The sequence below is a fragment of the Anser brachyrhynchus genome (assembly GCF_964034855.1).
Source record: "Anser brachyrhynchus genome assembly, chromosome: Z".
Taxonomy (NCBI): Eukaryota; Metazoa; Chordata; class Aves; order Anseriformes; family Anatidae; genus Anser; species Anser brachyrhynchus.
The window spans coordinates 77393254-77419757 of record NC_137697.1 but is presented as its reverse complement, the minus strand read 5'-3'; the positions used below and the strand labels follow the sequence as shown (position 1 = coordinate 77419757).

Here is a 26504-nt window from a genome sequence, read left to right as displayed (position 1 = left end):
AAAAAGAAAAAGAAAAAGAAAAAGAAAAAGAAAAAGAAAAAGAAAAAGAAAAAGAAAAAGAAAAAGAAAAAGAAAAAGAAAAAGAAAAAGAAAAAGAAAAAGAAAAAGAAAAAGAAAAAGAAAAAGAAAAAGAAAAAGAAAAAGAAAAAGAAAAAGAAAAAGAAAAAGAAAAAGAAAAAGAAAAAGAAAAAGAAAAAGAAAAAGAAAAAGAAAAAAAGAAAAAGACGAAATGAAGTGGGGCTTTGGGCACAGACCTGGGACCCAGCCTGGCATGGGGTGCTCCCACTCATGTTCCTGTGTGGAGGAGCACACGTGTGACAGGCATGAGCATGGACAGCAGCAGCTCACCACCCAAGGGGCCAAAATCCAGTTGGGTTTTGGTACGACTGGGCTGGGAGCACCCTCAGCACACAGCAACCGGAGAGAAGCAAAAGAGCGAGGGCGATGTTTCAGCCAAGAGCAAGCGCAGCGCACGCACACTGGAGCACACTCATGGGTCTATGAGGCCTTGGGGTAGAACAGAAGAAGAGGAAAAAAAAAAAAAAGAAAGAATAAAAGCAACAGAAAGAGCCAGATAGACACCACCATGCCTGGGGCAGAGGGTAACAGGGGTTATGGCTAGGGTATGCCTGGCCCCGCACACCTCTGCATGGTGTCGGTGGCGTAGGGCGACTTCAATCCATGCCCATGGTTTCTGGAGGGAGGCAGCAAGGTGTGAACTTGGCAGGAACTCCAGCTGGTGGGAGAAGGCCTCCGAGCGTGGGCAGGCCAGCGTGGTACAGGGCGTAGGTAGTGAGCCCACCTTCCTGTCCCAGCATGGGGAGCCCACCTGTGGCACCGCACCAAGGCCCACGGAACCTAGGCCTCGGCAGCACAGCGAAGCCTGTTTGGGGGCATCACGTGGTCTGCACAGCTTGGCTGGCCCCTCACAAGTTTGTGTTTTATTTTATTTTTTTAAAGTTCTCCCTTTTAACACCAGTAAAGGAGTTAAAAAGTCCAGGGAGGTTAAATTTTTTTGTTGTTGTTTTCATTTTTTTTTTTTGGTGAACTGTTGGCATGTTTCAAGCAACAAGACTCATGGGTTGTGGGGTGATAAGTTGATTTTTTTTTTGCTAAATTCTTTTATTTTTGTTTAAATTCTCACTTCAATTTTAATTCTTGAAGAACAGCTTCGACAACATATATCGCACTCATTATAAGAAGCAAAGGGTTATATCAAAAATTATTAGTATAGAATCACAGGAAACCTGGTTTGGAACCAGAAAAAAATACAAAACAGATATAGATACATAGACACAGGACAATTTTTTTCTTTTATAATTATTTGGAAAATGTTATTTTCCCCTAATTCTTGTTTCTTTTGTTTTTCCTTTATGCGCATACGATGTTTTAAGTTTTACAAAAAATGAAAATAAAGACTAATATTTTACAAAATGAATAACAATGCTCATGGTAAGTGTTTGCGCGTGGAATTTTGTTTGTTTGTTTGCTTGTTTGTTTGTTTTTCATTCTACACAAGGTTCAGTTCAGTTTCAACGCATTTTGTTTTGTTTGTTACTGTACAGCATATATCAACAACAGTCCACAATAAATCCTGGAAGATCCAGTATCCCCTTCAGGTTTGATTAATATCCCCTCAATACTCATATTTTTTTTTTGTATTTTTTATTTTTTTTTGCTTTTTTGTCTTTTATTATTATCATCATCTTTTTTTTTTTTTTCCTCCTCTCCAAAAGGAAAAAAAAAATAAAAAAATAAAGAAAAACCGACCAAACCAAAAACCAACCAAAGCACCACAACTTCTACGGACGCCAAGGTCCGTCCTTCTCCCAACCGCGGCCACACCTCTGATCCCACTCGGGCCTTTTCTTTTGTTTTAGTGTCCGCCTCCCGGGGCCCCCCCCCGCACCCCGATTGCCCCTCGGTGCGAGCGCTCCCGCCTCCGCCGCCGCGCAGCGTCTCTGCCGGGGGTGCGGGCCGGGCTCTAGGAGCACTGGATGGACATGTAAGGCCAGTTGAAGCTGCTCCCCGACAGTAGCATATCCCTGATGAGGGTCTCGATGGGGGTTTTACCTACCAAGCGGACGAAGAAGAGCTGCTCGATGACGGAGGAGGAGACGGTGCGCAGCGAGGGCAGCCGCAGCAGCAGCTTGCCGAAGCGGCTGGGCTGGTTGGGGTACTGGCTCCGCACGTACTCCTCCAGCGCGCACTGCGACTTCTCCTGCAGGCTCTCGATGTGCGCCGCATCTGACAGCCCGCAGGCGTCTGCCGGCCGCACCGCGCCCGCGGAAGGGCGGCGGAGGGGGGGGGGGGGGGGAGGAAGGAGAGGAGGAGGAGGAGGAGGAGGAGGTGGAGGAGGAGGAGGAGGGGGAGGAAGGGGGAAGCGGTTAGTGGCGGCGAAGCGGACCGGGAAGCTGCGCGCCGGCGCCCCCCTCCTCCTCCATGGAGAGGGGGGGCACCCCCCAACATACCCCCCCCCCCCCCCAGTTCCCATCCCCCTCCTATAAATAACGCGGATTATCAATAACCTGTCCGCCGGGGGTCGCCCCCCGCTCACCCCCATCCCCCCGGTGCGTATTTCCGCGGGGATGCGCTGACGGCCGTGCCACCCCCCCAAAAGATAATAAAAAAAACCGCCGCGACCTCGCCCCCTCCCCTTCCCATCATCATCATCATCATTCCCCCCCCCTCCCCCTCCCCCCCCCCCCCCCCCCCGTGAGCATCACCGCGCTCCTGGGAACCGGGAGCGGCCGCCGGTAAATAACAGCGGTGAGAAAGGGGGGCTGCCGGGAAAGGAAACGGTAATAATAATAATAAAAATAATAAAAAAATAATAAGGGGAAAGAGAGAGAGAGAAAGAGAGAGAGACAGCGACTGCGGAGCGCGCAGGCACAGAACGAGTTTGCTGACATGGCTGCGCATCGCAGGGAGATTGGGGATGGGGTCTGGGGGGATGCCGGGGGGGGTCCCTGCCTGCCCGCTGCGCACCAGGGCGCGGAGAAGCGGCTCCGCACCGCGTCCCGGCGGCTCTGCGCCCGGCAGCGCCCGCACACAAAAAGCCGGGGCCGGCGGTGTCCAGAACCGCGCCCCGCGCACTGCGCAGGATGCGGCCGGGCGGGGAGGTGCGCGGCCGGGGCCTCCGCGGGTGGGCAGGGAGAGGGGCAGAGGTGCACCATCGGCGTGTTACACGTGCAGCCCTGTGCCCGCACGCGTAGTTGTGCAAGGAATGATGGCTGGGGGTCTTGGGCTGGGAACTGAGGTCAGGGAAGAGTGGCGTGATAACCTCCGTGGCTCAAATATCTACATTGTTCCGCAGATTAATAATAGATATTATTAAAAAAAATTAACAACAACAACAACAACAACACATCAGGATTAGAGGGAGGCAGTCAGCTGGCACTGCGGTTTTACACAGATCGAAGGCAGACTTTGCTAATGTATAGATCCGTATATGGATTAATGCATGCTAATGGCCCCCCAGAAGGACATTATAAAATTGTGAATGTAGAATTATGACCCTGGAAGGACACAACAAATTATTCAAAAAAAAAAAAATCTGTAGCAACTGGATTTTTGAAGTTTATGTCTTCTCATATCAAGAACTGGCTTTACAAAGATTTCTGAACACCTTCATCTACAATACTGTGGCCTCGAGCAAAAATACAAATAAAACAAGCCATAATTCAAGAACTTCTGAAGAGGGGAACCTTTGACCTGAACTGCGGACTTGGCATCCCTCAGATATACAATTATCTGAGCCAGACTGCTCTGCTAATCCATACTGTACCTTTAATGCAATGATATTTTGCAACATCTAAAGCTCCAGGTTGCAACATGTATATATATCAAACGCTCGGGCCTGTTCTTGTTTGCAATATATATCAAAACCACAGGCCTGTTCATATGTTGATTGCCACAAATCACACTCCATATTTACATATATCTTGCTATTTTACATGCATTATCTACCCATTATGCATTAGGATCCTATTCAACTTCCAAACAATGCAATATGAAAGGGTCTTACTGACACCCTAGCAGGGCTTTTTCTTTATGCCCCATATGTCATACCCTTAAGGTCAGTAAAATATTTATCAGATATTTATGGTAAGTGCACCTATACTGCAGGTCACCGGACGCTGTAGATGGGGTAGTTGATGGCTAGAAGGGCAGCAGGCAGGAGAAGGAGAAAAATACGCCTTGGGATTTGCATTATGCCGCCAAGCGCGTATGATTTTTCTCGTGCCGATAATATCTATTGAATTTTAATTATTTTTAATAGTCTGGCATATGTGTCTATTTGGATTTTATTTTATCCTTAAAGGTGGTGGTGGGAAGGCTTAATTCTCCCTCTAGAACAGGATTAAAAATAATAATAATTAAGGGATGCACAGCTCGATTAGATTATTGAGTCCAGAGAAGCGCAATCCATGGAAGAAATAATGCAATACATATTTACCGAAGGTGAATTATTATCCCATCTCAGAAAGTGGGCTAATGTGAAAATTCTGTGTGCCTCACTTTTTCATATGGCAGTGTGTCAATATGGGAAAGCTCTATATTTCTTCCCGCAGTCTATGGAAAAGAAATTATGTAAATAAATAACCATTACTGTTCAGCACACTCCAGCCTTCCTCTTTGTAGTAGTGGGAATGTATTTCATGTTACGCCTTCAGAAGAGTTTAGTGTTCAGAAAATATAGATGTAATCAGCTGGCATCTAACTAGAAATCAAAGTTCTTATTGCGCTGCAAATAGATTTATTGGATTTATGTTATTTAGCTTGGTCCCTTCCTGGAAACGTTTATTTATGACGAGGAAAAGGTAGATGCAGGAATTAATAACTCCAAAGGAAAAAAAAAAAAAGAGAGAGAGAGATAAGAAGAAGAAGGCAGAAAGAGAGAGAGGGAGAGAGAGTCAAGAAAAGGAGCAGGTTTTGGGTCACGACCCAGTCGTTGGATGGTGTCCAGAATTTTACGGATTAAATATACTATCCGGAGCCCAAATGTAAAAACCACAACAGGAGAAACCCATGCCAGCTTTAAATACTAAGTCCTTAGCAAAGGACTTAGGACAATATGCCTAAAAATGTCTTTTCCATCAGTCAAAGTTTGTTTAAAAGTTGGATGACTTTGAGAAAGGCTTCCCATGAATTCCCCTCTGGCTAAGCAATCAAAACAAGTTTAGTGAAAAGTGGAAATGTGCGGATGGGGGTAAGGGGTAGATTACTCCTGACAGCTGTATTTCCATTTTCTGAGATGCCCCATGCGATCCTGCTCCAAAATAATATTATTGTTCCCTTTCTAAACCTCATTCACGCCCCATTCCATTGTTGGAACAGGCTTCCCCCCTCGTAAACATTTAATTATTACATTTGTTTTTAATATATGTAAATGAGGGGCTCATCTAAAGCCTCTAACTGCCTTTCCAGCCAAGGTCGATCATCTGAGGAAGGTAAAGGAAAGGGGTGAGAGGGGGAACAGAAGGAGAGGGGGAGAGAGAAAAATATGAAAATGCCCACTTTCCCCCCCCAAAAAATGTCCTCATTTGGGGCAATCACCTTCCCAGGGCCTTTGGCGGCAGGAAACACCGAGGCACGGGCCAGAGCCTCCCTGATGGGGAATAATTTCTCAAAGTTGGGTCGGGGGTGGGGTGGGGGAAGGGGGGGAACCACAGAAGGGTTCTCTCCAATCGACCCTGCTATTGATGAACACCCTGAAATGAATGGGGATGGAGAGTACGTAAGTCTGCAGGCAGGTTCCAGAGTTAAATCAGCCTGATAAATGCTGCCAGGTCTCTTTGTCACTTTTGAAAAACATGTTTCCATCAGGAAGACTTATTAAGATAAAATGCATTAAAATGTCGAGCTGGCTATTCAGTAAATCTTCCATTTGTTTTAAGATCTGCACTTTATCCTCTGCAAAGAAATATTCCCTCCAACGCCGAGAGACTGCATTTGCACTGGAAGTAAAAGGGGGCAGTCACAGTACATGTGTCCGACCACCCTGCATACAAATTAGATACTCCTGTCTAAATAAATTATCTGATGTTCAAATCGATATTAATACTACATTTGCTACATTACAATATTGTGCAAATTTAGGAGTCATTTTAATACAATGTAAATACTATTTTTCATGCATGAAAGGCAACAAATATTGATGGATTATAAAATGCTTACTGTTAAACAAGGCCTTTGAACGATTTGCCATCTTTGTTCAGGAATGCTTTAAATTTTGCTTCGGCCTAGTTTTAAGTCAGATTTATTGGGAATATTTAGTTATCAGTAAGTGAGAAGACCAGGGTGAAAAAAAAAAAAAAGATAAAAATAATACAACAGGCAGCAAAATGGAAAATAATAATAATAATAAGGCTCGAACCAAACAACAACAAACCGGACAGAAAAGAGACAGAGGAAGGGGAGAGGGGAAAAAAAGAAGGGAAAAAAAACGAAAGAAAAGAAAAACAAACAAGTAGAAAAAGTGGCAATTAGCCCCATCGTGGCGATAATTAGAATAATAATTAAAAAATGACGTTGCGAGGCCTCTTATCTCGCCTCGCTTCCACTGCCTATATTTCCACCGCATCGTTCGTCTTTGATGTTTATAAATTTCTCTCTCGCAGGTTACAATAATAGAAGATGTATGATATTCTTATAGGCTACAACCAGAGCACTTCAAAGGCGATGTTAATGCACTTTCCTGCCGGTTAATTTGAACCATCTATCATCAGAAAAAATTGTTAACACGCACGCACGCACGCTCCCGCCGCCTCCGCTCGGCCCGGTGCACGCCCGCGTGTGTTTGGGACGTTTGGGCTCTGCCGGGGGGTTGCGAGGGGGCGAGGCGGGGTCCCGGGGCCGTGTCCCCGCGCTCCCCGCCGCGACCCCCGCGTGCATCGCCTCCGTCCCGCCGCCCCCCGCCCCAAATCTCGGCGCGCCCCAAACCTCTTGTCCCGGCGCTCACCTGAGGTGAAGAGGACGATGGCTTTGAGGCAGCTGTACTCGGCCGAGTCGACGTGCAGCGCCTTGAGCTTCTCCACCTGCTCCTGGAAGATGCGGATGTGGTCCATGAAGGCGACGACGCGGTCGGCGGACATTGGGGAGGCGTGGAGGCCGGCGGCGGCCAGCAGCGGGGCCACGTGTAGGGGCATGGAGCACTGCGCCGCGTTCAGCACGAAGAGCTCGCTCCAGGTGAGCCGCAGCAGGGCCACCTGGTCTGTGATCTGCAGGTCGGGGAAGAACGGGATGTTGCGGGCCCACTCGACGGCGCTGAAGAGCAGGCGGGCGGCCAGCTCGCAGATGTTCTCGATGCCCATGATGTTGTTGGGCTGCATGCACTGGCTGCCGTAGCGGGAGGTGGGGTAGGGCTCGGCCCGCAGCAGCAGGGAGATGTATCCCGAGAGATAGCAGTGCCCGTTCAGGGGGTCCCCGTTGGTCAGGGCGTACTGGCCGGGGTTGGGCTGGGTGGGCGGCATTCTTCCTCGCTGAACCGCTGACAAAAACAAGGAGAGAAGGAGAGGAAATGTGCATCCAGGAGGCTCGCGGGCATCGCCCCGGCGGCGCTGCCAGACAGCCGGAGACAATGCCGGGCTTCTCCCCCCCGGCACACGCATGGGCACACACAGCCAGAGGCATGCGGAGCCGGGCAGCTGCGGCCGACCTGCATCGCCCCCCAGCCAGGCACGGCACGGCACGGCACGGCCCCGGCCGCGACCCCAGCCCCGGCTCAGGCACCCCCAGCGCAGCAGCGGCAGCCAAGCGCCCCCCGCCCCCCAATACAGACAGGCTTCACGAAAATAAACACAGATTAAAACAGAAAGAAAAGAGAAAAAAAAAAAAAAAGAAGCCAAGGCAAACAAGACAAATCCGCCACCCCCCCATCCCTCCCCAACCCCCACCGCCGCTGTGTCCCCCTCCCCTCTCGCAACAAAAGGCAGCCCCACACGTAAAAATAAAATCAAAGGAATCCTCCGGGTGGTAAGAAAGTGGGGTTAAAAATCACAGCCAGCTGTTAAAAATATAGCCAAGCTCTGTTGCGGATCCCAGCCGATTGCCCTGGTAGCACTGAGATTTACAAGTGAACTGCTGTGTTGCTTTTTTTTTTTTTTTAAATAAAAATCATAAAAATAAACGCGTCCATATTCTTCAAAAATACCATATCGTTACCCTTAAAACTGGAACAGGTCGCAGCCCCCCAGATCCCCACCGCTAACTTTATTACACAGAACAAGCTTTCCATAGAGGACCCCCCCTCCCCCGCCCAGCAAAGTTCTCCCTGCTAAAAGGAAGAGAAAGATTAAATATTATCAAGGGAAGGGGGAAATAAAACAAAAAGGTCCGAACTTACAATAGCCAAACATTCGTGGAAAAAAAAGGGGACGGTGTAATTAATATCTTTGATGCGCTGTTGCCACTGCAAAAGCCTGCAGTCAGCGTTGCACAGTGAATGCACAAGCTTGCAACTGCAAAAACACTGGATTCATTAACCATCTCCACACAGAGCGTAAGCATGCCTCGAGTCCCGAAAGCTGACCAAAGTTTTTTTTTTTTTTTTGTTTTTTTTTTAAGTGTGTGTGTGTTTTACTTCATCAGTGCCAGCGTTTTCTGCCGCATGCCATGTAAACAAAGGTAACTTAAGGAGAAGATACGGCTACTCAGGCTTATTTCTGCTCACACTCACACACACGCTCACGCTCACACGAGCACGCACACGCTCACACACACACACACGGGCTCGCACGCAGATAATTCATCTTTCTGGCATGGCACATTTCGCCAACTTTCTCTTTTATTCCCATTTAGCAGAGCCATGTCCGTTCCCCACCGAGCCCTGCAAGTCTCCCGGGCCGGACCTTTCTGCTCCTGCCCTCCAGCCCACCTCTGCCTCTTGGATCTGCTTTTAAACTTGGCAGTTATTTATCAGTTAACTGCGAACACAAATCTATGCGTTTTTTCACCCCCTTCTTCCATTTTTTTTTTTTCCCTCTCCCAGACGCCTACCAACAGCCCCTGAAGCTACCAATGAAGTCGTCATATTTGCGAGCTCTTTCATATCTGGAGCACCTTCGTTCCTTTTCTCGTGGCATACAAAATAACAATTTCAAAACCAATTAAGGCAGTAGTAATCCCCAGTCCACAAAACCGACTTGTTTCGCTGGTGTGACTCTCAGGCATCTTTAACGATAGTCACAGGGTAAACTTTCACTGTAAACCGAGAAGCACATTTCGAGGATAAAGAAGGGCAGGAAATCTTCCTACACGAGGAACGAGCCTAAAAGCGAGGAAAACCACAGCAACTCATGGAAGGGAGAGGGGGGGAAACAAACAAACAAACAAATAAATAAAAGAGCACTTGGAAATGGTGAGGAGCCCACTGCCAGATGCAGGCTAGGAATTCTGCTAAAATGAGAAGGATCGGTAAATAGGTTATAAATCGCAATTTGTATGCAGGCTTTAAGGAGAGGGTGGAGTTTGACGAAGAAATAAAATGAGCAGCGTGCTAAAAAAATGACAGAAGTACGGAAACCCGGTTCACTCACAAACTTTCCTTTGAACGCATGGAGTGAAAACAAGGCCAGATCTCGCACAGAACCACCGGGAAGCGCAGGGAAGCGGAGATACAGTAGCACATTTCCCCCTCCTCGTCCCCCCACCCGCCCCCTTTTACTCTTTTCTTTCCTACTTACACGTCTTTCATCTTTCTTTCAGGAAAAAAAAAAAAAAGAGAGCCTGGGAATGGATCTACCGAGAAGTGTTGTGGGTTTAAAAAGAAATGATGGGGCGGGAGGTGGGGGGGAAAGGAAGCTGAATGGAAGCACATCTTGTACAGAGAGAGAGATGTATCTCCCCCCACCCCCCGGTCTCATGCCAACAATAGACAAAACCACATCCACACACACGCACGCAGACACGCGGAGAGGCAGACACGCGCGCGGAGACAGCGGCTAAACGATAAATATTTAGCGAGCGATCATAATAATAAATTCTCGGCACAATGAGCGGGGAAGGGAAGAGCGTGGCGGTGCCGGGGAAGGGGGTGGGGAAGAGCAGGAGGAGGGCAGGAGGCACAAACCAAAAAGCAAAAGAAAACACCACCATCCACCATCCACAATAACAACAAAACCTGGTGCAAAGCTGCCAGATGGAGTGCAGGCAGAGGGAGAGATTGACATGTGCATGTAAATATAGAGAGACCTAGATCGCCACGGAGAGCTGCAAATATATCCGTACACACACACAGACACACTCTGAGCGCGTGTGTATGCACGTCTCTGTGTGCACGCGTGTGCGCGGATGGGTGCGCACGCCACACGCTCACTCACACTCGCACACACTCGCACGACAGCCACGGGGGGAGAGGGAGCGGTAGTATAGTAGGGAAGAAATATTCACCTTCCCGCCTCATGCCCACTTTGAGGCACTTCTTGAGGCGGCAGTACTGGCACTGGTTGCGGTGGTGCTGGTCGATGGGACAGTTCCTGTTGGCACGGCATGTGTAAGTTAAGTTCCTGCGGACGCTCCTCTTGAAGAAACTTTTGCAGCCCTCGCAGGTGAACTGGCCGTAGTGCTTGCCGCTGGACTTGTCCCCGCACACCACGCACTCGATGTGCTGCTGGCTCTGCCCCGAGCCCTGCTGGCCCGGGCCCTTGTCCCCGGCCGTGCCCGGCGTGGAGGGGGGGTCCCGGCTGGCTGGGGGTCTGCGGGGTGTGCGGGGCGGCCGAGCCCCCTTGCTGCTGGGGGGGCTGCTCCCGAGCCGGCTGCGCTGCGGGGTTGGGGCCGCTCGGGGTGCCCCCGGCCACGTCTTCCTGCGGATCTCGCCAGCTGCTAACTACCATTGCCATATCTCGGGCCCAAAAAAGTGCTGGGGAGCGGCGCGGCTCGCTGCGGGCTGCCGGGGAGAGAGGCGGGGGGCGGGGGGGGGGCGGGCGGCCGGGGGCCGGGGGCGAGCGGGGAGCGAGGGGACCGTGCCTGCCGCCTGCCTCCGCCTCGGCTGCCGCTGCCCTGCTGCCGCCGCCGCTGCTGCCGCCGGCTGGAGCCGCTCCTGCCGTTTTCTTTATTTTATTTATTTTCCGCCGCCAGACCCCCTCCTCTCGCTCCTCGAGCCCTCGCTAATTTTTTTTTTTTTTTTTTAAGGAAAAAGAAAAAGGGAGGGGGAGGGGGGCGTCGGAGGATTTTTTTTCCTCTCTCCCTCTTTTCTCTTTTTCCCCCTCCTCTCCTTTTTTTTTTTTTTTTTTTTTTTTACTGTGCTGCCCCCCCCCCTCTCAAAATGCCCCCGTCTCTCTGCTTCCCCCTCTCTCTCTCCCTCGCCTCTTCTCCTCTCCCTCCCCCCCCCCCCCCCCCCTCCGCCACTTCAAGTTGCAAAATCAGAAACGGCAAACAAGGCTGTCGGGAGAGGCATTCAGGAGAGTAACACGCCGGACACGCACACGCAGGCAGACACGCGCGCACACGCCCGGCACACGGCTCCCCACTCGCGCACACGCACACACGCACGGGCACAGGCACACGCGGTCCGGGGCGCTACGAGCGCGGAGGATGTGCAGGCATAGAGGAAGCCGGAGCGCCGCCGAGGAGGAGGAGGAGGAGGAGGTGGAGGAGGAGGAGGAGGAGAGAGGAGGAGGAGGAGGAGGAGGAGGAGGATGAGGAGGAGGAGGAGGAGGAGGAGGAGGAGGAGGAGGAGGAGGAGGAGGAGGAGAAGGAAGAGGAGGAGGTCGCCGCTCGCCGCTCGCCGCCGCCGGGGCCCGCGGAGGCTGCTCCCACCGCCGCTGCCGCTGCCGGTGCGGGCTCTCGGGGCGCCGCCGGGCTGGGGAGGAGGGAGGTTGAAGCGGAGGAAGGATCCGGCCTCCGGCGATCAGGGCATGGAGGTGTCCGGGGGCCAGGTCCAGGGCAGGGCGCCGTCAGCCATTCAGGGCGGCGGAGCCGGGGAGCGCGGCGGAGGCGGGCGGGGAGCTGAGGCAGTTTGATCCCGTGTCGGCGGCGGAGGAGGAGGAGGTGGAGGTTGCCGGTCGCTGCTCTTTCTCTCGAGCTCGCTCTCTCTCGCTTTCTGTGTCTCTGGAGCTCGCTTGCTTCTTCTTCTTTTAAAAAAAAAATACAAAAAAAAAAAAAAAATCGGATGTGACTAAATTCGCAGAGGAGACGAATTCACGGCGAAGTGTAAAAATAGAGAATGGGAATAATAATGACACACGCAAGAAAAAGAGAGATCCAAAGTAGGTCGAATAAATAAATCCTCTTCTTTTCCTCTTTCTTGCCCCTTCCTTCTTCTTCTTCTTCTCCTGTGAGAACACACGATGCTGGTTGCAGGGAAGGAAAAAAAAAAAAAAAAAAAAGATCGTGGAAATCGCCCCCCAAAAATGTTCTTTTTTTTTTTGTTTGTTTGTTTGTTTGCCTAAAAAAAGTATTTCGGGTAAAAACTCATCAGCCAGAAGCAGAGCCCTCCCCCAAAATAAAAAAAAAATAGGCAAGAACGGTCAAAATAATAACGGTATTAAGATGTGAACGCGTTCTCTCTCTGTCTCTCCGAGCTTCCCCCCCCCCCCCGTCTCTCTCTCTCTGCTTTTTCCCCTTTTTTCTTTCTTTCCGATTTTTTTTTTTTTTTAGTTTCACCTCTCTCTTCTTCTCTTCTCCTGCAGGAATGAAGCGAAAGACACAAGGAGGAAGGGTGGAAAAAAGAAGAAAAGGAAGGAGAAGAGGGAGATGAAGGGGAAAAAAAAAAAAAAACAACTAATAGAATATGCAAGAAAGGGGGAGAGAGAGAGAGAGAGAGAGGGGGGAGAGGGAGAGAGAGAGGGAGCGAGCGAGAGAGAGAGAGAGAGAGAGAGACCCAAAAAATGAATGCGTTTAAACGGGAAGCCTAGCAGAGCAATGTTTCCGAAAGAGGGATCTGCGCGAATGTCTGTATATAGTGAACTTTGACACTACTATTGAAACTGACACGTTTCTATGGAGATCGCTGCCTTATATGGAGCTCATGTCAAGGAGCCAAGAGAAGGGCTGCTGGCAACTGATAATCAAAGGCGACTGACTGGTCAGAGCCCTGAATTGGGGGGGAGAGAAAATGGGAGGCTAAGGTTAGCCAAGCCTCCTTCACTCTATTGGTTACCCCCCCGGTCTTTTTTTTTTTTTTTTTTTTTTTTTTTTAATTCTCTGCTACCTACTGACTGGGATGGGGAAGGGAGGGGAGGAGAGAGGGGGGGAGTGAGGGAGGGAGAAGGAGGGAGGGAGGGAGGGAGGGAGGGAGAGAGAGAGAGGGGATTCTTCTGACAAGCACAATTTACATTGAGATCGCCCTGCGCTGCTATTTACTTTGAGACCTGATTAGTATGGGTCGTCTACGGTCTCCCTCTCCCCACGGTCTCCCTCTCCCTCTCTCTCTCTCATACACACACCCCAGCACACACATCAAAAGAAGAGGATGCATTGCGATAGGCGGAAAGGGGAATTAAAAGGGAACGATTTGGGCACCCCGTGAAAAGTTTTTTTTTTTTTCCTTTTTTTTTTTTTTCTCCACGTTTTAAAATGGGATTTCAGTATCTGTTTCCAATTGAAAAAAAAAAAAAAAAAGCCATACGAGGGATTTTGATGATGGAAAGGAAAGCACGCCTTGTGCAAGAAGCAGTGCATGTACCCGCGTGTGTACACTTGCACACGCACGTTCACGCACTTATTTACATCTGTGCACGCTCCGACCCCACTTCGGGCTATTTTCGCGGCCGGCCCTTCCCGCCCAGCCCCTACCGCGCTCCCCTCCTTTTTTTGGGGGGGGGGGTGGGGGGGTGGGGATCGGGGTGCTAAATCTGTGCCCCTCTCTCCTCGCGCCGTTTTTCGGGGGGGTGGGGGGCGGCAGGGGTGATGCGGGGGAGGGAAGCTGCCCGCCCCCCCCCCCCATGCACCCACCCTCCCCACTGTCCCGCCGCCCCCCCCTGCACCCCCCGCTCCCCAAGTAACTTCTGTCCGTGCCGCCCGCGCGGAGCAAACCTCGGTGCCGGCGCCCGCGGCGCTGCGCGGCTGGGCGCGGAGGGGCCGGCGCTGTTTGGCGGAGGCTGGGGGGGGTGGGGGCTCGGAGGAGGGCGGTGGGAATATAGGGGAGGGGGATACGGGGCGGGGGGGGGGATTCTGGGGGCGGCCGCGCTCCGCGCCCCCGCAGCGCCCGGCGCGGCTTGGCTCGGCTCGGCCCGGCCCGGCCCGGCCCCGGCGGCGGCGGCGGCGCGGAGCAAGAATCGCTGGCGCCGGCTGCCATCTAGCGGACAGGAGACCACCGGGGGCCCGCCGGGCACAGCCCCCGCCCCGCTCCGAGCCCCCCGCTCCCCGCCGGGTCCCCCCGACCTTCCCTCGGGAGGGTTGTGCGACCCCCATCTCTGCCCCCCGCTTCCCGCCGCCCCGCTCCCCTCGCTTTCTTCTCCTTGTTTTTTTTTTTTTTTTTCATAAATTGGGGAGATAATAGGGAAAATAATAATACATATTTTTTAAATATATAGCGGCTGCGCCGAGGAGAGGGAGAAACCCCTTCTTTCTCAGCGTTCACCTCCACGAGGCTCCTTCCTCGCAAGCCTTCCTTCCCCGAAACCTCCCCCTACTGCGAGAGGTCTGAAATTCGCTCTGGGTCGAAAGACTGTGTCTGACAAAGAAGAAACAAAGTGTAAAAAAAAAAAAAAAAAAAAAAAAAAAAAGGAAAAAGAGAGAAAGAAAAGGCTACCCTCCTCTTAGCTCCCATAAAAGTTTACAATCAGATTGTAAGCCCAGGGAAAAGCCTACAGGGGGAAGAGGGATGAAATATATGACAGAACTTTTATTGCTACTATTATTATTATTATTATTATTATTTTGATGTTGCTTTCATTAAAAAAATAATTAAAAAAACACATACACTCAACTTTGATGTATCGTGATCACTTTTTTTTTTTTTTTTTTCCCCCTGTCAGCTCTGAAATCCGAGGCTGGGAGCCGGCTGGAGAGGACAGTCCTTCATCATTTCTGAGATCAGAATAAACGCTTGATTTTGTCCCGAAATAATGAAGAGATTTTCAATGAGTCCCTTGGCCAAGCCGTCTCTATTGTATATTGCATTGATAAAAAGGATGTTATTGACTATGCAACAGTAGGCTCCTTTCCTCTCTCTCCCTCTTTCTAAATAAACTCTCGGTCCTGTCTCTTGGTCATTGAAAAGGTGAAACGAATAAGATTAAATCAGACAAAAAAAGCAAGCTCGGTATGTATATCATCCAGATTTTACTCCCCAGACTGTGAAGAGACAGGGAGTAAAAGAGGCAGAGCAAGGCACGGAGAGAGAGGGAGAGAGAGAGAGAGAGACAGAGACACAGACACAGACACAGGCAGAGGGAGAAAGCCTGAGCGGAGCTGGACGGACCCCGCCGCCGGAGCCCGGCTCCTCCCGCACCGCCGGCCACGCTCCCGGCCCGGCCACCCCAGGCAAGTCTCGCTTCTCCTCCTCGGGCTTTCGGGGGGTGGCGGGGGCGCAGCGCCTGGCGGGGACACCCGGCCTCCGCCCCGGGACGCCCCCGGCCCGGCCTCAGCCCCGCGTCCCACTCCGGGGGCGCCCACACCGCTGCTTTGACCATGAGCCCAGACCTCCACCCCCCCCCCCCAAACGCCCGACCCCCCCCGTGTGTGGGTATTTGCACACACACCCCCCGGCCCCTCTGACGCGTGTGTTTCTCCGGGCGGCCCCACGCGGGTAGCGGGGGCACGGGCGGCGGGCGGGCGGCCACCCCTCGCAGCCCCCGAGCACAAGTTGCGAGCATCCCAGCGCGCTCTCTTTTTCACCTGCTCTGTTTGTTATGCGATCACCTAATGAAAAGATCGATGGCAGCCTGTTTATCTGCGTGATAGTGTCAACAGATTAAAGGGGCAGCAATCAGATGTCTCCTAGACGAGACGAGCAGGAGCGGGCGGGGAGGGACAGCTCAAACCCACCCGAGTCGCGCTGCTGCGGGAAGGGGGAGCGCGGCGGGGAGGTGAGGGATCCCCTCGCCTCGCCGCGGACCGTTCGCTGCCTTGCCCAGGGAAAAGGCGACTGCAGCATCGCACCAGCCAGCCGGTGCTGGGAGGGCCGGGGTTCGTGGGGGTCGTGGGGAGAAGTCCCCCCAGCGGCGTCCCGTCCCCCTGCCCACGGCAGTGTCCCGGGTGCGAGCGAAGCGCAGCCGGCGGGAGGCATCTCCTCTCCTCTCCTCTCCTCTCCTCTCCTCTCCTCTCCTCTCCTCTCCTCTCCTCTCCTCTCCTCTCCTCTCCTCTCCTCTCCTCTCCTCTCCTCTCCTCTCCTCTCCTCTCCTCTCCTCTCCTCTCCTCTCCTCTCCTCTCCTCTCCTCTCCTCTCCTCTCCTCTCCTCTCCTCTCCTCTCCTCTCCTCTCCTCTCCTCTCCTCTCCTCTCCTCTCCTCTCCTCTCCTCCTCCTCTCCTCTCCTCTCCTCTCCTCTCCTCTCCTCTCCTCTCCTCTCTCTCTCTCCTCTCCTCTCCTCTCCTCTCCTCTCCTCTCCTCTCCTCTCCTCTCCTCTCCTCTCCTCTCCTCTCCTCTCCTCTCCTCTCCTCTCCTCTCCTCTTCCTCTCCTCTCCTCTCCTCTCCTCTCCTCTCCTCTCCTCTCCTCTCCTTCCTCTCCTCTCCTCTCCCCGGCGAATTGCAGGGGCGCGCAGAAACGGCCAGAGCTTGCGTGTAATTGGAAAATGAGCTGTGATCGCTCTCTAACCTCAGCGGGTCCGGGATGGGCAGAGGAGAGCGCGCCGAGCATCTCTGAGGAGCTCAGCCCTCATTTCCCCTCCGTCGCCCCACACTCCGCTTTCTTCAGGCTGGGGGATCTGAGCTTTGAGAGGACTTAGGATTCGATGTGTGTATTTATTCTTGTCTTTCTTTTTTTCCCCTTTCCTTTCCTTTCTGTGTCTCTCTCTTTCCCCCTGGTGTAACCCAACCCGTGGCCGCGCCAGCCCCTCTCTCTCGTCCCCTCGTCCCCTGCGGGAAGGAAAAGTTCATTCTGGAGACGAGCGGTGACAACTTCTAAGCGCTATTTCTGGCGGGGGGGGCAGGCGTGGGGGGCGTAATGTGAAAGCCAGCTGCAGGTAGGGCTGTTCTCTGAGCGGCACGGCAGAGCGCGGGGGGCGAGCGGGGAGCTGAGATTTGCTCCCCGGCTTTTCCAAAAAACCAAATGTTAAACGCCGGCCTCACCTGCCGAGCCCTGCGAGCAGTGTATAAAAAAATGTATAAAAACACCCGCACACACACCACACACGCGGACTCACATGTATGTGCATGCATATGTGCATATGCAGGGAGCGGAGGAGATGGGGGACAATAAATATATAGGCTGCTGTCACAGGACCCGGCGAGCGGCTCTGACGTGTAAAAATTTCCCTCTCTGTCTCCCCAACTTTCAGCATTTTCACGTCCCCTGCTCCGCCAGGGGACAGGGTGGGATGTGACAGGGACAAGAGAGGCGCTGGGGGCTCCTCTCTCCCCGCTCCCGGCCGGGCCGCGGCCACCGTGGGAAGAGACGGAGCCCCCCAAACTGGGACGGGGACCCTGACACGGCTCGGCATGGCTCGGCACAGCTCGGCTGCCCCCGCAGCATCCTCGGCCAGGCCTCGCGAGCCAGCGTTGCCCAAGCCAGGCCTCATCTCCCATCACCAGCGCTGGGGTCTTCCTTCCCAGGCCTTTCTCTTCTTTCCCTTATTTTTTGCTTTAAATTTTAATATTTCCCCCCTTTTCCCATTCCGTCTCCCATTCCCTGGCCAGCCCTGAAGGACAACCAAGTAGTCTGGCTCGTGCAGCAGAGGATGCACGTACCGGAGGTGTTGTTTCACAGGGGGAGAAGCAATCGCTCCCCGATTTGGGAAGGGGTCTCCACCGGGGGCTGTATCTCCCGTCCGTGTGTCTGTCCGTGTGTCTGTGCGTGAACCCCCTGGGGGGACCAGGGCTGGCCCCTCCCGGGGCTTAGGGCTGCTTTCTGGGGCACCTGTCCTCAGCCCCCCGCCCTCCATCTCCTCGTCCCCCTCCCCCGAGGGCTGCCGGGGGGCTTTGTGTGGCCGGACCCCCCGGCCTGCCGCTGGGTGGGCACCCCCCGGGGGGCACCCCCCGCTCCCCTGCAGGTGTCCCTGCTGCCACTGCTGCAGCCCTCCGGGGCCATTCCCGCAGCCTGTCGCCGGACCCATGCCTCGCCCAAGGGGGGATCTCCTCCTTATCCTGCCCCCCCCCAGCTCTGCCCCACGCCCGCAACCCCCTCCCCAGCCACCCCCCCGCGCTGCGTCCTGCCTCGCCTATTAATTTTCTATTAAATCACTCGTGGGAGTGGGCTCCCCATGCCACCTCCGGCGCGACCTTCCCGTGGACGAGGGTCCCGGGGGCGTCACGGAAGGTGGTGGCGGTGCTGGGGGGCTCTGCCCCGCTGCCCCGGGCCCTCCGCGGGTGCGCAACCCCGCGCCGCCCCCCCGCCCCCCGCCGCCGCCTCCCCGCCTGCTCTCCCGTGAATTATTTTAGGCTGGATTGGCAAAATGCGGCGTGACAGCGGACCCCCCCGCCCGCCACCCCCTCGGGAAGGCAATCTGCCGTCCCCGCAGCCTCCCCGGCAGCGGGGCCGCGCCGAGCCGGGGTTTGTCATTTGTTAGCGCTCAGAAGTACCGGGCTGCGGTGCCAACCCGAAAGCAGGGCGCTGAATCACAACTTTGCGCTCGCCATCCATTCAAACAGAAAAGCCTGAGCATCGGAAAGTGTGCCTTTTCCCTTTTCTTTTTCTTTCATTTTCTTTTTTTTTTTTTTTCCCTTTCTCTTTTTCCTAAAGAAAGGAAAAAAAAAAAAAAAAGATATGTGTTCCTGGAAGTAAAAAAAGACGTTTGCATGGGAAGCGGAGAGAAAGCACCCAAACCGAAGGCCACTTGTCTGACAGCATAAAGGAGCATGGCAATTCCCAAGCAGACTCCAGGAAAAGAAATTGATGACCTCTTGATGCAAATCAAACCTTCCTATATGAGGCAAATCTGGGAATCATTTTCAACACACTGGTGAATCCAGGACCAAATATTTACTTTCGGCACAAATAAAGCTGCGGTGATCTAAGCGCTGAAGCCAAAAGAAACAGAAGTGTACAAAAGCCATTAACGCGAGGCTTTGCATTGAAACACGCCTGACCGTGTCTTAAATCCTCGACTTCTGTTAGGGATGAATTTGGTGTTATTTATTATTCTGAATTGGGCTAGGGCTTTTGAGGAAGAGCTGACGTTTGGAAACGAGTTTGAAAGTTGTTAGATTGTCCTGACAATGCAATCGGCTGCACTATATAATCATTTCCTTAATAGTTACCTGTCAGACATCCCGTTTCTTTTACTGCAGGGATTAGTCCATCAAAAGTAGATCCGAGCTGGACTTTCCGCAGACCAAAGACCGGCTCGAGCACGTCTAAGCATTTACTGTCACTTTCTCCCCTGCATCCAAGATAAAATGGTGCAAAAGTGTTTTGCTGGGGAAAATGCGGCGGTGTGGCTGGTAACAGCAGTAAAGATGTAATCATATTTACCTCATCAGAAGTTGATCTAAGTAATAAACCTTAGCATTTTCACTTAAACTGACAGGAGGGAGATATGTTTATTACAGCGCATTCCGTCTGCGTGGGGAGGACGAGAATGCGCTTTAGATAAAGTTTAGGCTAAACAGAATGAACACAACAAATCGCTCCAGCCCAACACAAAAGCTATAAATGACTGCTATGTATTTTACCATCCGCAGGCTTTTTTTATTCACACGTTTCTAGGGGTGAAGCCCGGGCATATCCAACGGCGTCGTTAATAAGGTATACAAAATTGCCTGATCCTACCAAACGGGGCTAGAGTTATATGTTTTATTGTTAACCCCTTGCACTGAATCTTCTGAAGCTGAAAGGGAAAAGGAAAGGGCTTTTGTCCGAGTTGATCCTTGGCTATTCTGGGGCTCAGGTTGGTGTGAAAGGGACGAGGAGGTCACTTGAAATCTCCTTTTATCTACTCCTATTTTCTCTCTGGATCAGCAACTTTGAATAGACACCATCTAATCGCTCGTAATGGAAAAAAGTGAAAAAAAAAAAAAAAAAAGAGAGAGAAAGGTGTGTGTGTGTGTGTGTGTGTGTGTGTGGTGGTGGGGGAAAGCCCTGAGAGCAACGAAAACGCTCTTGCCCCGGGGCCGCCCGGCTGGCGGTGCGGCCCCCTGCGCACCCGCGGAGCCTCGCCCAGCCCGCAGCCGCGCTCCCCACGGGGCAGGTCCCCCTGCCCGGCCCGGGGGGGTCCGTGCCGCTGCCCCCCGACCCCCAGCCGGGAACGGAGCTGCCCGCAGGGCCGCTGCTCCCCGCTGGCCCGCGTAGCCTCCCGGCTTTGGCTTTCGCCCAGCCAGGGCCGTCGGAAGAGCGTGTCTTAGGCGTTTTCTGGGGGATGGAGAGGGGGTGCGTGGGGGGTGGTCGTGGTCCCGGCCGCGCAGGGAGCTGCAGCCCCGGAGCGGGGCAATTAACACGGGCGTGCTGATTGCCCGAAGCCGGCGGTGCGCGGGAGGTGCCCACGGCTTTCTGTCGCAGGCAGCGGTCACCGTGCCGAGGCGGGCTGTTGTTTTTTGGGGGGCTTAGGGCGAAGGGAAAATGGTTTTTAAGTAAAAAGGAGAGGCGGGCGAAAGTGGGGGCCGCTAGCAGATAGCAAAAGCTTTGTTCCAGAGGCTCACGCCAGGGCACTATCACTTCCCTCCTAGCCGCTCAGAAATTGGCGTTTCTCTCTGGGTCTGGGATGCTTTGGCTGTAAATTCCTTCAAGTGACTACTTTGTTGCCAGGGCTACAAGTTCCCATCCCAACACACAAATCTTCCCCATTCCAGGACCAGCTCAAGCCCTGGGCAGAAGTCTTGACTTAAGAAACCTACTTCAAACTCTTTGGAGTGCCTCCCCGCTAAATACCTGCTAAAGTCTGCGGTTCAAAGGAAGGGCTAAACAGTCCTGCCCCCGCTTTTCCCCCCATTCTCTCCTGTGATGCGTTTTGCTGGGACTTCTGCTGAATAGGTGGCGAGAAGAAGCCCAGTCCAATAAAGATTAAATTAAGTAGAAGAAATCCAGCCGGTATATATTTTGAAGCTCCGGTGGGGCGTCAAACCGATGTTTAACACATTTTTTCCACTCACTGTGCACAAGTCCTGAGCCAGGACCGACTTTTGATTCCCCCCACACATCTCTTTAAAGTGGGGAGGGGGTCGGGGGGTTTCGGGGGGTGGCGGAAAAGGGCTCCCCCGACCGCAGTCCTCCCGCCGCCCTCCGCTGCCACCGAAAGGGACCGCAGCCCCCGGTGCCACCGGAGGAGAAGGGGGCACCGTGACCGAGAAAAATGCCTTTATTTATTTTTATTTTTATTTTTATTTTTTTTTCTTAATCAAACCTTCTCAGCACGGTGGGCAGACGCTGAGCTCTCCAGCACCGCGGAGGCGGGAGCCTGGCTCTCGAAAAAGCCAGCTCCGCCGCCTGGAAAAGTTCAGCGTGACTTGGTAAACGTTTGTAAATGCAAATAGAAATGAATAAATAAACCTCAAACCAGGTAGTTTGGGTGTAATAGTTTAGCAGGATTAATTGCAGACAATGGAGCTGAAATGACTTTTCCAATTAGCTGCTGGTTGGAGTTTAGTTGGAGGAACTGTCAGCTCCAGCGATGGGTAATTGCTTTATTGCTCACAAAACTATCATCTATTTAGAACATATGTGCTAATTACTGTGGATGGGCGTCGGAAAAGAGACCATAAATCTATTAGCACTTTAAAAAGTCTAGGGTACTTGTGAGCGACCAAACTCCCTTCTTTGGTGCTCTAAGGGCGGGATTCGGTCCCGGACGACGGGCTCTCCAGAAAATAAAAATAAAATAAACAGACAAAGTCATTTGTATGCTAGGGTATATTTGTGCCCTCGGGGGGGGTGGAGGCATGGGGGAGAAGAGTGGTCATCTCTAAGTGAGGAAAGCCTCTTTCTGTAGACCAAACTGGTGCAATAAATCACTGTCATAAAAACGATTTTCCTCTTCAGCCCTGCACTATTTTTTTTTTCAAAAAAGATTAGTTTAGAAATCTTTTAATTGGATTACTGTGGAAAATTAATCTCCTTTAGGCTTGCTAAGTTTGTGTACCAAATATTTGGAATTAATTCAGTGTCACAAAAAGCGTCTGGGATGCCTTTTGTTCGAGGTGGCTAGGAAGAGGGACAGGTAAGGAAGGTGGCATTTCACCGTGCTCTTTCGCGTGCACCCGGAGCTCTCAGTGCTTATTCACTGCTGCCTATGTCGCATTACAGCACATAAAACTGGCATTGTGAGGTGATAAACAGAATTGTTTGCTGGACCGCGCTGCGGATCAGGGCTCCAGCGCGGCGTGCATAGTTTGGCAGGGGTTTGCGCGGGTTGGGGGGGTGGGGTGGGGGGGAGAAAAAAAAGAAAAAGTTTTGCCTGCCCGAGGAGGAGCCCCGCAGGCTCTGAGGAGCCTCCCTGTGCCGAGGTTGTCCCCCGGTGCCCCCGCCTCTGTCCGCCCCCCTGCGCGGGTGAGGATCCGCTCCGCCCGCCTGCGCGCAACTGGGGCCGGCCCCGTCCCCAGCCTTTGTCGGGACGCAGGGGGACCCCTCGGTTTCAGGCTGGGCTTCGCTGCGAGGAGCAGTCCCCCGAGGTGTGGTTAATTGGCGGTGGATAAAGGTGTAATGACTTATCAGGGAGACGGCGGGGAAGCTTAATGTACTGTCTTTCTCCCCCCCCCCCCCCCCCGCGCGCCTTTTATAAGCGGAGACACGCCATCCCTCTGCTAAAAGAGCAATAAAGCCGGGTTCATTTATTTATTTTTACTTGTTTATTTTTCCCCGAAGGAAACGAACCTGCAGCTCGTTCTCGGTGATTTATACGCAGGATGCGTCACCGGCGGCGGGGAGGGCGGCGGGGGCCGGGGGTAGGCGGCGGGGAGCGGCCCCCCCCAGCTGCGGGTGCGGTGGGGAGCGGGGAGCAACCCCCGGGCAGGGCAGGAGACAGGGGCGGCCTGGGCTGCGCAGGTGAGCGGGCAGCACCGGGTGAGCACGACCCGGGCAGCAGGAGGATGAGGAGGATGACGATGGGGAGAGGTTTTGGCCTCTGGAGCTCTGGCCGAGCCCGGCGCAGCTGTTATTTCCCCGCGCCCGTCCTCTGCGGAGCAGCGGGGAAGCGACGGCTTCTCCCCAAAACCCCCGTCCCAGCCGCTCTTCGAGGGGTCCGTCCTCGAGGGGGCTCTAATTAGAGTTTGCCATTTCCGAGTCAGCATTAAATTTTTAATGCCGGCCGATATTGAACTGCGAACTGGCGAGCGGGACCGTGTGCGCTCAATAAAACATGTGGGACGGGTGCATACTTGCACGGCAAAGACACGGAGGAAAAACACCCGGGGATGTGGGCGCACGCTTAGGTGCACGGTGAGCGACTCGCTCTGCACGCCCACGGCGTTTACACGCGTTAACACGAGCGCTCACACGCGGCCGCAGGTGTGCGCACCGGCGTGAGGTCCCTGCCTGGATGCCACGAAACTTCGCCGCTATTTCCAGGCAGAATGTGTGCACACACACGTATATTTATATATATACATATATACATATATACATATATATATACATATATATATATACATATATATATACATATATATACATATATATATATATAATATACATATATGTATCCTGGTTGCACAACCCTGTGGTCTGCAGTGAATTAATTACTGCGGCACTAATCCGGCTGTAAATCAGCTCGGATCCCAGCTCACTTTTTACCTCCCGCTCGCTTTTCTGCCGGCTTTCCCGCCTGCGCTGCGCGCAGGTAAAAGTTTTGCAGCCCCGTGCTGCAGCTAAACAGATTAATACACATTGACAGACTCTTTATCCCTCTTCGCACAATGTTAAATGAATCTCAAAGTCCCTTCGGAGTCAAACCGGGAACTCTCTCTGTCTCCCTGTCTATCTGCGTATGCTTTGGATGTGCCCTGTGGAAATTGTTTACAGTTTGGAAGACTCTAACGTTGATTTTCCAGCTTTGAGCTCCCTCTGGAAGCGGAAAGAGCAATTACTCCACATTACTGTACATATTTTATTGCCGTGATAGATAGCAGGTGTTTCAGCTGCCGCTATTGTCTGCCTCCCTCCCGAAGCCCTCCCGCAGACGGAGCGGAGCAGCTGCACCGGGTCCGGCTGCCCCGAGCCTGCCCCGCAGAGCCGAGCCGAGCCGGGCCGAGTCGGGACAAGCCGTCGGAGCCTCGCTGTCGGGTCAGGGGTCGGCGGGGTGTCCCCCGGAGCATCCTGCCCCGCGGGACCGGAGCATCCCCCGAGCTCCAGCGCGGCCCCGCTGCCGTCGGGGCGAGGTGACCGTCGGAGCTGCAGCCCCCGTCTGACCTCCCCGGGGGGGCCGCTGGCAGCTCGGCACCCCCCAGCCGTGCCCCCATCGCCCCTCGTATGTCCTGGGGGCGTGGGGAGGGCGCTCAGGCAGGGCGGGTGGCCGCGGGCTGGAAGCGGCTGTGAGCAGACGGGCACGGCGCTGTCTGCGCCGTGGAACAGCGTGGGAGCGGGGTCGTGCCACGCAGCCCCCCGCAGCCCGCCGTATGTGCTCCCCCGCAGCCGGCACACGCGGGTTTGTGTGTACACAGCGAGGAGACGCTGCCTCTCGCCCACGCGCGATATAGATAGCTCGGTTGTGGAACCGCATTTTTCCCGGTTTAATTTCGGGAGTGCGGGAACGTCTAACACAGGGGGTAACACACCGAGAGGAGCGGCGGGGGCAAAGGCAAAAAGTGGGTGAGGATAGCTGCTGGGATGTGGGGTGCGAGGCAAAAAGGAGGAGGGGGAAAGACGAAGCAGCTCCCCCCGCCCCCCCCGGCCCAAGGAAACAGCTAGCAACCTCGAGCGGCGTGCGCTTGGCCACAAAGTGCCCGGGATGGTTGCTTTTGATTTAGGGTGTGCGGAGCTCCTTCGGAGAGGAAGGCAGGGGGTTCATCTGCAGCGAGCTGCAAAGGTGCAGGGTGGAGGCTGCGCTATGCCGGAACATCCCCGAATAGCATTAAACTGTGTCATGGATCAGTGTCATGATGACGTATGACACACCACAAGGGATCATTATGAGTGACTGGCATAATAGACATGGATAGTGGACCAAAGTCTCCTTGACAATTCCTCGTCGTATGTCTTGGGGGGATAGTTTTACATTCCTGATCCGTTTATTTGGAGCCAATTCCGGGAGAAAGACAGACGAAGCACACGACCGAATCATTCTAAGTAGGATGAAGACGGGCTTACACGGCACAAAGGATTGCGGGGGAATTCTGAAGAGGTCACCAGTTTAGGTACAAAGCACTTGGCAAAACACCTGCTCCGCCTAATTAAGCAGGACGCCCCTGCCTCCCTATAGCCAGCCCGGGGAAGAGAGGGCTCATCCGCGCCGCACCGAGCGCATCCCCCAGCTCCCCCGCGCGTCCCCGCGGGGCCACTGGGTCCCATGCGCGCCCCCGACGCCCCTTGCTAGGGCAGGGGGCCACGAGTGTGGCCCCGTGTCCCGCTCCCCACGCGTGGGCCCGGGGACGGGCGCGCAGCCCCCGGCTCCGCTCTGCCGCCGGGGGTGAGGGTGGAGGAGGGCAGCGCCGCCGTGCCTTCGGGCGGAGGGGCAGGAGAAGAAGACACGCGTCCGGTGAAGGCACCCAACCCTGCGAGACGCGCACCGGCATCTCCCCTCGCCCCTCATCGCGGGCAGAGAGAACCCGACGCGCTCGGGCTGCGGGTTTCCTTTTTTATGTATATATATATATATAAAAAAAAAATCCCCGGCTCCGGCTGGAAGTTTGGGCTTCTTTTCCCCCTGCATGGTTGTCCCCAGGGCTGTGCCCTCTCCGCAGGTGTCCCGAGCAGGGAAAGTGGGCCCGTGAACACCCCGAAACCCGCCTGGGCGGGCTGGGGCTGCGCCCTGGGAATATCTGCGACCTCCAACAGCATCCAGAGGCGGCATTTATCCCGCCAGCAGATGCATGAAAAGATGCAGCCCCGAGACGAGGAGGAAAACCACCTTTCAACCTGACACCGGAAAAAAACCACCACCCAAACCACCCAAAAAACCCAACCCCGACACCCAAGCTCTGCTGGCCCAGATGTTGGAAGAAGTTCACTAAACGTGTGAGCAGGTAACTCAGGGAACAGCGACATTGTTAACAGAAAACATCTAATTAACAATGACTTCATTTGATTGGGAGGATGAAAAAGCCTTTTTAAATCAATCCAGATTTACTGGCCTAAGCGCAGCCAATTTATGAATATGGAGGCTGTATTGAGTCTGCCTTCTTTCAAGATGTCATCCGAGGGGTAATAGTATAGGTGAAGTCATTTAGTTACACTGTGGAAACTTTTATAGTCCCTTTCTTGGGAATTTAATTCAGTGCTTCTTCATTTTATTAGGAACAGACTGACTCCATCAACGGCGCTCTCCATGTTTAGAGGCATGACTGCTTGAAGCAATTAGGCTCCCCAATTAGCATACTTC

General features: G+C 53.4%; 2 protein-coding genes across 2 annotated transcripts in view; one reads left to right on the top strand and one right to left on the bottom strand.

The window, feature by feature from the left end:
• Nucleotides 1–1085: 1085 nt before the first annotated feature.
• NR2F1 (nuclear receptor subfamily 2 group F member 1) lies at nucleotides 1086–11245 on the bottom strand. Its single transcript, XM_080574367.1, is given in 4 exon segments — nucleotides 1086–2265; nucleotides 6965–7492; nucleotides 10393–10678; nucleotides 10680–11245. Coding segments are annotated over 4 exon segments (1257 nt in total). The 5' UTR covers nucleotides 10842–11245; the 3' UTR covers nucleotides 1086–1984.
• Nucleotides 11246–15205: 3960 nt separating this feature from the next.
• Nucleotides 15206–26504, top strand: part of LOC308185805 (uncharacterized protein) — a 103796-nt gene continuing 92497 nt past the window's right edge. The window contains exon 1 of the mRNA XM_080574368.1: nucleotides 15206–15429. The gene's annotated coding sequence lies outside the window, so the exon portion shown is untranslated. The remainder of the gene's footprint in view (nucleotides 15430–26504) is intronic.